Here is a 10,000-nt window from a genome sequence, read left to right on the forward strand (position 1 = left end):
TCTGGAAAAAACAATAGACTCTCGCTTGATATCAATAAGAATGCTAGGCCTATGTGCTCCATGTATCCTGTAATTCTACGATACAGCGGTGATGTAGGTTGGTTTAAAAGCTAATATATTGTAGTGAATGATTTTAACTGTTGCTAATAAAGGCGTTATTTATATTCGCGTTAATAAAGGCAATAATACTTTCGAATATACGTTTTGTTTGGTTGCCTGAACCGTTATTATCTTTTGAGTGGTATAATCTTTCTCCCCTCTACAGGAAGAAGAGTCGCTTTCAAACGGCTTTCGAACACACACACACACACACACACACACACACACACACACACACATATATATATATATATATATATATATATATATATATATATATATATATATATATATATATATATATAGTGATTGTTTGTATAGAAAGGAAAAAAAAAGATGAACTTACCGAATAAACTTGTGATTGATAGATTTGTTCCATACTAAGAGAATTGTAGAAGACTTCGACCTTCATCAAACTCGATTCTCTTAAACCTGTTTTATACTTCGCATTAGCGTAATCCTGGAAGATATAATTATTATCAGTATTATTCTTATTATTCTTTATCATGAGCCTACTGTTTTGGGTATTAAAATCTACACTCATAATATATATATATATATATATATATATATATATATATATATATATATATATATATATATATATATATATATATATATATATATATATATATATATATAGATGAGTTTAGAAAAATGGAAATAAATTGATAAACTTAGATAAGAATAAAAAATATGAAAAATAACATCTATTATTATTATTATTATTATTATTATTATTATTATTATTATTATTATTATTATTATTATTATTATTTATAGAAAAATGGAAATAAATTGATAAACTTAAATAAGAATAAAAAATGTGAAAAATAACATCTATTATTATTATTATTATTATTATTATCATCAAATGGTAAGCCACAACCCTAGTTGGAAAAGAAAGGAGGCTATAAGCCCAGAGGCCCCAACAGGGAAAATAGCCCAGTGAGGAAAGGAAATAAGGAAAAATAAAATATTTTAAGAATAGTAACATCAAAATAAATATTTCCTATATAAACTATAAAAACTTTAACAAAACAAGAGGAAGAGAAACTAGATAGAACAGTGTGCCCGAGTGTAACCTCAAGCAAGAGAACTCTACCCCAAGACAGTGGAAGACCATGGTACAGAGGCTATGGCACTACCCAAGACTAGAGAACAATGGTTTGATTTTACAAAGTCAAAAGTATACAAGTAACAGCGACGCGTTTCAAGAGGGCCTCTCCTCTCTTTGTCAGGCTGGAATAGTCCAATCAGTACAATAATAATAAGAGAGATTAGTTCACCAAACGGCTAACTGGGCTCCACATGGCACTAGAAGAATTGAAAGACCTAGGCCTACATGGCTTAGGACTATAAAGCACAGAGTAGGGGATGATGAATGGAGAAGTATTGAATTAAAAGCTCAAGACAGAGACGACTAGCGAAATCTAACCAAGGCCCTTTGCGTCAGTAGGCGTAGGAGGAGATGAATAATAATAGTAATAATAATAATGATAATATTAATAATAATAATAATCTCTTACCTCAGAAGGTTCTGGCGGCCATGTAGACATGGACACTACTCTGGGATACTCGACTGTACTGTGGATGAGGACAGAAGAGAATTTGTGATCAAGATACTGAGACGATTGACCAACTACGCTGGATTAGGGCCCGGCCAGACCAAGCGCGGCAAGCGGGGAGGTTAGCGACAAGAGGTAATGGCGGCAAATTGAAACCTTAGGTACCTTATGTAGGTGGCCAGACAGGAGGCGCGAAGCGCGGCTAGCGGGGAGGTTAGCGAAAAGAGGTAATGGCGGCAAATTGAAACCTTAGGTACCTTATGTAGGTGGCCAGACAGGAGGCGCGAGGCTTCCCGCGCCTCCCATCTGGCCACCTACATAAGATACCTAAGGTTTCAATTTGCCGCCATTACCTCTTGTCGCTAACCTCCCCGCTAGCCGCGCTTGGTCTGGCCGGGCCCTTAAGCGGGACTCACCGGGGTACTGAAATAGCTCGAACGTTACACCAAAGAAATCTAAATTATAATTTAGTGCTAATATAGTGGAATTTGTCTAGCCAGTGCTATGTCATTAACCAGCCCAATGAGTAAAGTTCGACTCTTACAGAAGCTGGCTAGCCAGTGCTATGTCATTAACCAGCCCAATGAGTAAAGTTCGACTCTTACAGAGCTGGTCAGCCAGTGCTATGTCATTAACCAGCCCAATGAGTAAGGTTCGACTCTTACAGAAGCTGGCTAGCCAGTGCTATGTCATTAACCAGCCCAATGTGTAAAGTTCGACTCTTACAGAAGCTGGCTAGCCAGTGCTATGTCATTAACCAGCCCAATGAGTAAAGTTCGACTCTTACAGAAGCTGGTTAGCCAGTGCTATAGATGCTATAGAGGTTGATGGAATTTTGTCAAGAAATCTGGATTTCTATACAAAAACACTGTAAGGGCTACTCGATACGCTGAATCAAAGGTAGGGGTTACTAGTCTAAGCAGTTTAGGACACATGTGGGCTACCCCAAAAGGCAAAATGAATCAGGATGTGAAAGACTAAATATTTAATGTAGCTGTTGCTATGTTCGCTTAAGTTTTTTTCGTCTTATTTGTGTATAAACCCTCAAGTCATATTTATATCAAAAGAGTGTTTAGTTCAATTAAAATCATAATAAATCGTAATAAAGGAGAAGATCCACATTCCCTAATTATTACGGATTTCATAGGAGTATACTTACTGACAGGCGACTTCACATCTGCATCCTGCTTTTTTTGGATTCTCGGAAAAATCTTTGAATTCAGATATGACGCATTGGATGTCGCTTTCGTCTGCAAAATCAAATAGAAGATGCAAGATTCTTGGTAATGTTAGATAAATGCACTTTCTAGCATCTATTAGCACATTACCACCAAACTTTGTACCAAGATGCAAATATGATTTTCCACGCTAAGTACAATCTAGGGTGAATATGTCGTCTGTTACACTGACAACGCACATGCAAGAACTTAGTTGAAATTATCTCTGTCTCAGAGACTAACTCATAAGAATATATTAGACGAATATTTGGTCGAAAGTTTAGTGGCAAGATGCTAAGAGATGTAGAAAAGCCCGCTCTTGCAACGCGACCTGCGAAGTGTCCATTAAGGGGATTGTGAACTGTTATTTGCTGTAATTAGTTTATTTCTTCTTCCAGGAGACCATAGCAAGGCTTCTCTACTGGATATGGTCTCTCTACTATCTTTCTTAACATGATATTCAGTAATGTTTACTAAAACAATAGCTAAGCTGTTTGATCTCAGGGGTTAGATGTGTGTTGATAATGATAACAATAATAGTAATAATGCAGTAGACTTACTCCCAGAAGTCAAATTGCAGTATTTCATGGAAGGGTCCCCGTAGTAGGTGCCATTGAAGGTGAAGTCCTGTGGATACAACGGATGAATGCATTTGCAGTTGGTGACGAAGATCCGCTGCAAACACATTCGGAGACACTCCTGCAAACAGGCATAAGATTCAAGCGTTAAGAAGCTACAAGGAAAAGGCTTGTCTTTGGGATATTAGATTGACTCTGCAACACAGCAAGGAATGTTGTCAGGCGTTTGAATACTTTGGAGAGAGGAGAGGAATGTATTATCATTGAACAGTCTGAGGTGTTCGATCTTGAAGAGGGTATTGAATACCAGAAGGATCATTGCGTATTAAAAGTTCCTCTTGTTTATATATATTTACAGCTTTATGATCACTTGCCTTCAGTGATGTATCAGATGAGTCAGAGACTTACCGAGGTCGTATAATGGTTGTTTTTGGTGCCATTGGCTCGTAGCTCGTAGGACGTATTGCCCCAGGTGCTGACGCAATTCGCCTCATACGGGTATGGCAGCGTGACCATCTGCCTCTGAAAAATGGTGCAGAAATCGTTCGGTTTATACTCCTGTAATATCAGATGAGTAAAGCAATGAAACTATTTTCATGTTGCTGTCAATGTTATTGGTTTAGTGGGTGGGAGGGAAGGGGGACGCCAGGTTTTGAAGCCCCCTTTACTAAGAGACAAGGCTTAGAGCGATGTTCTTTACTGATATCTCATCTCTCGATCGTTTGAACCGATTGTCACGCCCTAGCTTTCCATCTCCGCCAATGGACTAAACCAAATGATCAGTTCCATTTAAGGGTTATAAATTACTATCCTTGGTCCCTCTGTCTTGTGTGTTTGTCTCTTAAGGCTCTGGGTGATTCCCCAAGGGTGAAACATGCACAGAGGATAAGCATTAGGGCGAGAGCCATGATCCTTCACTAACTCTTTGGCATTCCCATGTGGCTGGGCCGCTAGGTAAGTCGTCGAGGTTCAGGTAGGTCGTTGGAGTTTAGGTAGGCCATCGAGGTTTAGGTAAGTCGTCGAGGTGTAAGTAGGCCGTCAAAGTTTATGTAGGTTGTTGAGATATAGGTAGACGGTCGTGTTATAGGTAGGCCGTTGAAGTTTAGGTAGGTCATTGAAGTTTAGGTAGGCCGTCAATGTTTAGGTAGGCCATCAAGGTATAGATAGGCCGTCGAGGTTTAGGTAGGCCGTCAAAGTTTAGGTAAGGCGTCGAGGTTAAGGTAGGCCGTTAATGTTTAGGTAGGCCATCAAGGTATAGATAAGCTGTCGAGGTTTAGTTAGGCCGTCAATGTTTAGGTAGGCCGTCGAGGTTAAGGTAGGCCGTCGAGGTTTAGGTAGCCCATGGTGGTATAGGTAGGTTGTCGAGGTTTAGGTAGTTCGACAAGATTTAGTTAGGTCATTGAAGTACCAGTAGGCTGTTGAAGTATAGGTAAATCGTAGAGGTTTAGGTAGGCAATTGTGATATAGGTAAGTCGTCAAGATTTAGGTAGGTCGTCAAGGTTTAGGTAGGTCATCGAGGTACCAGTAGGCCGTTGAGGTATAAGTAGGTCATCGAGGTATAGATAGGCCATCAAAGTTAATGTAAGCTATCAAGGTTTAGGTAGGTCATCTAGGTATAGGTTGCTTCCCAGCTTAGTAAGGGACACGCATTCTAAGGAAGGAACTAAACACTTATAAATTAGTGACTGAAATGTTTAGTGTCTATTTTTTCTGTTAGAACATCTATGACTATAGAATAGTCTTTCTTTCATCAATAAATTGGTTGCTATTTGATATCTTAGTTAGATTAGTGTATTAATTCCTAATTAGGAAATAGAAAAAAATATATATAAACGCCTTCAGGTATATCTAAAGTTTAAGAACAAATTAGGATATAGAAAGAAAATATTTTTAAGTATTAAGTATATATAATAGCCATATGATTATACGTATATATGCATACACACGCACAAACATACATGCACACCCTCACAGCAGACTGGCCTCTAGATGGCGCACATGTATATATCTGCATGTACATCTATGAATGTATGTATATGAATACATCTGAGCACATTACTCAGCCAATTTCCTCTTTAGACGCTTTAAAGAAACTCAAAAATGTTGAAATATGTTTATCTTAACTTTTTTTTATTCACATTAGGTGTTTTGTAAAGTTCAAACTTGCAGTATTATTATTATTATTATTACTATCCAAGCTACAACCCTAATTGGAAAAGCAAAATGCTATAAGCCCAGGGGCTCCAATAGGGAAAAATAGCCCAGTGAGGAAAGGAAATAAGGAAATAAATAACTGAAGAGAACAAATTAACAGTAAATCATTCTAAAAAAAGTAACAACGTCATAACAGATATGTCATATATAAACTATGAATAACTTCAAAAACAAATATGTCATATATAAACTATAAAAAGACTCATGTCCGCCTGGTCAACAAAAAAGCATTTGCTCCAACTTTGAACTTTTGAAGTTCTACTGATTCAACAACCCGATTAGGAAGATCATTCCACATCTTGGTAACAGCTGGAATAAAACTTCTAGAGTACTGCGTGGTATTGAGTCTTATGATGGAAAAGGCCTGGCTATTAGAATTAACTGCCTGCCTAGTATTACGAACAGGATAGAATTGTCCAGGGAGATCTGAATGTAAAGGATGGTCAGAGTTATGAAAAATCTTATGCAACATGCATAATGAACTAATTGAACGACGGTGCCAGAGATTAATATCTAGATCAGGAATAAGAAATTTAATAGACCGTAAGTTTCTGTCCAACAAATTAAGATGAGAATCAGCAGCTGAAGACCAGACAGGAAAACAATACTCAAAACAAGGTAGAATAAAAGAATTAAAACACTTCTTCAGAATAGATTGATCACCGAATATCTTAAGAGACTTTCTCAATAAGCCAATTTTTTGTGCAATTGAAGAAGACACAGACCTTATATGTTTCTCAAAAGTAAATTTGCTGTCGAGAATCACACCTAAAATTTTGAAAGAGTCATACAAATTTAAAGAAACATTATCAATACTGAGATCCGGATGTTGAGGAGCCACCGTCCTTGACCTACTTACAATCATACTTTGAGTTTTGTTAGGATTCAACTTCATACCCCATAATTTGCACCATACACTAATTTTAGCTAGATCTCTATTAAGGGATTCACCAACCCCAGGTCTACATTCAGGGGATGGAATTGATGCAAAGAGAGTAGCATCATCTGCATATGCAACAAGCTTATTTTCTAGGCCAAACCACATGTCATGTGTATATAGTATGAAAAGTAATGGGCCAAGAACACTACCCTGTGGAACACCGGATATCACATTCCTATACTCACTATGGTGCCCATCAACAACTACTCTTTGAGATCTACTACTTAAAAAATCAATAATAATGCTAAGAAACGACCCACCCACTCCCAACTGTTTCAGTTTGAAAACAAGGGCCTCATGATTAACACGGTCAAAGGCAGCACTAAAATCAAGGCCAATCATACGAACTTCACGACCACAATCAAGGGATTTCTGTACTGCATTGGAGATTGTAAGAAGGGCATCACATGCTCCAAGGCCTTTACGAAAACCAAATTGCAAACTAGGGAATAGATGATTACCTTCAGCAAACCTATTAAGACGTTTTGCCAGAAGACGTTCAAAAACTTTAGATAATATGGGAGTTATGGAAATTGGGCGGTAATCAGTGGGACTTGAGCTACCACAAACACATTTACATAGAGGAGTAACATTACCAATTCTCCAACAAGTGCTAAAAGCTCCTCTTCTTGCTAACTTGCGCAAAATAACAGATAACTTTGGAGCTAAGAAATCTGCTGTCTTTATAAAAAACAAAGGAAAAATACCATTTGGGTCTACACCTCCATAAGCATCAAGGTCCATCAACAGAGCTTTAATCTCACGAGATCGAAAAGCTAAACTAGTTAGTTTAGCCTCAGGAAAACAGGAATAAGGAAGTTCAAGTTTTTCATTACTCTGTTTACTGTCAAAAACATCAGCCAAAAGGGTTGCCTTTTCCTTTGGACAGTGAGTGACTGAGCCATCTGGTTTAAGTAAAGGAGGAACTGCTGCATCTACACCAAAGAGTGCAGATTTAAGGGTGGACCACCATTTATGTTCCTGAGTTGTACCAGAGAGGGTTTCTTTTATGATTAAATTGTACTCCTTTTCAGTTGAGGCATAAACTCTCTGAGCAAAAGCTCGAAGCTGAGTATAGTTGTTCCAGGTCAAATCTGATCTGTTACCCTTCCAAAGGTGATAGGCCTCCTGCTTCTCCAAATAAGCACGTCTACAATCATCATTGAACCACGGTTTGTCCTTCATTCGGTACCTTAGCACACGAGAAGGGATACGCCTATCAATTATGTTGACTAGATTCTCATTCAAAGAGACAACAGGATCTACACTATTATATAATTGTGACCAATTCAAGCACAAAAGATCATGCAAAATCCCATTCCAGTCTGCTTGGGATTTCATATAAATTTTACAGGAATATGATATATCAGGGACAGGCTGCTCAGTCTTCACTAATAATGAAATCAAGGCATGCTCAGAAGTCCCAACTGGAGAATCAACCTTACTAGTTATAACGCCAGGGGAGTCAGTGTATACGAGGTCCAAGCAATTACCAGACCTGTGAGTAGCTTCATTTATGATTTGCTCACAGCCTGATTCAGAGGCAAAGTCTAAAGCTCTTAAGCCATGGCGATCGGTAGGAGAGATAGAACTTAACCACTCCCTATGGTGAGCATTAAAATCACCAACAAAGACAAAAGAAGCCTTTCTATCATCTTCTTGTATCTTAGCCATAATGGTAAGAAGACAATCGAAGATAGAATCATCCATGTCTGGATTCCGGTAGATCGAACACAAATAAAAGTTGTTATGCCTGCCACAAACTTTTATTACCTGAATCTCATGACATCCACATTGATAGCAGGACTTATGAGAAGCAGGGTACTCGGTCCTAATATACACCGCCATTCCCCTGGCCCTAGGAATGGCATCACGTTTCAGCATTATTGGCTTCTTAAAACCAGTTATAAGGAGCCCAGATGAGTGCCTCATATTAGAAACCAAAGTTTCTGAGCACAAAAGAATATCATACTGTCTGGACGCAACTGTAAGGTCTTGGATATTTGCATGAAGACCACGAATATTGCAATACAGAAGACGACATTGACGAAATCTAGGACGTACTGGTCCCGGATTTTGCTCAATGTCTCCAGACAGCATAAGAATTAATAGAAATAAAAAAGAGACATCATACTTAAAAACTAGATTAATAAGAATTATAACAAAAACAATATGTACAGAATAATAAAAAAAAGTGATTGATGATACCCATAGACTATAGTAAAAAGTCGGAAAAACTGGTCAACATGGAGGAGCCGATACACCATGCAAGGCTAAATACCCTCCAGGATAGCCACTTCAACTGAACGTTTTCATGTTGAACAGGCTGATATAAGTCTTTTTTACAGTTTATATATGAATTATATGTTTTGATGTTGTTGCTGTTTTTAAAATATTTTATTTCAGATGTTGATTACTTCACATATAGTTTATTTGTTTCCTTATTTCCTTTCCTAACTGGGCTATTTTTCCCTGTTGGAGCCCTTGGCCTTATATCATCCTACTGTTCCAACTAGGGTTGCAGTTTGGCTAATAATAATAATAATAATAATAATAATAATAATAATAATAATAATAATAATTCTAGCAAAGTAGGGCCTACCTATTCGGAGAACACCATTCAATTTCTCTTGTGGAATTCAGAAAGCATTACTAATTATCAGGTTGCTTGAAAATTATGGATTCCGTTGAGAACTTAAACAGTATTCAAGCATTTGTGCTTTTATGAAATTAGAAAGCTGAATGATTTCGCTTCCTGGAAACACTTAGTGATTTAGAACGATTTCTTGTCACCACTTTCGGCGGAATAATTTTTCAAATCAACGAAGTTATCAATGAGCTGGATATATTAACGGAAAGAATTATATGTTTTTCATAGTAGGTACTAAATGCTTTGTATGTTTTTAGACTCTAAAATGCAGTATTCACCTTTAAGTGGATGGAAATAGCGCTAGACTTCATTGTTTAAAGACAAAATAATCTGAGACGATAATTTATCACAATATGTACGATAGTCAAATTTCAAATGTGTTTGGTAGATGCTTTCGATAGTACGACCCAACTATATTATTTTAATACTTCATAATTTTAATGAAAGCCTACCATACATATTTTCACTTTTAACTTTTGACTTTATATTTCATTATTTAAAGACAAAATAACTCGAGACGATAATTTACCAAACATGTACGATAGTTAATCCTCAACTGTGGCTCGAGTAGATGATTTTCATAGTTCGACACAAATACTTTAATACGTTGTTTAAACTCTACCATGCATTTTACACTATTAAATGGATAAATTATGAGCGTTATACTTCATTATTTATGATAAAAAGTCACCGTTTAAATCCAAATTCAAAGTAAAATAACTTGACAAGATAAT

The 10,000-nt window shown here is 37.1% G+C and overlaps 1 protein-coding gene across 1 annotated transcript in view; it reads right to left on the bottom strand.

Moving 5' to 3' along the window:
* Window positions 1–10,000, bottom strand: part of LOC137648329 (uncharacterized) — a 42,123-nt gene that overhangs the window by 768 nt on the left and 31,355 nt on the right. The window contains exons 7-12 of the mRNA XM_068381254.1: window positions 3,871–3,984; window positions 3,445–3,583; window positions 2,827–2,917; window positions 1,629–1,686; window positions 446–559; window position 1 (exon numbers count right to left, since the gene is read on the bottom strand). The exon at window position 1 is cut by the window's left edge and continues 219 nt beyond it. Of these exons, the coding sequence (XP_068237355.1) occupies window position 1; window positions 446–559; window positions 1,629–1,686; window positions 2,827–2,917; window positions 3,445–3,583; window positions 3,871–3,984 (517 nt within the window). The remainder of the gene's footprint in view (window positions 2–445; window positions 560–1,628; window positions 1,687–2,826; window positions 2,918–3,444; window positions 3,584–3,870; window positions 3,985–10,000) is intronic.

The sequence above is a fragment of the Palaemon carinicauda genome, chromosome 10 (assembly GCF_036898095.1).
Source record: "Palaemon carinicauda isolate YSFRI2023 chromosome 10, ASM3689809v2, whole genome shotgun sequence".
Taxonomy (NCBI): Eukaryota; Metazoa; Arthropoda; class Malacostraca; order Decapoda; family Palaemonidae; genus Palaemon; species Palaemon carinicauda.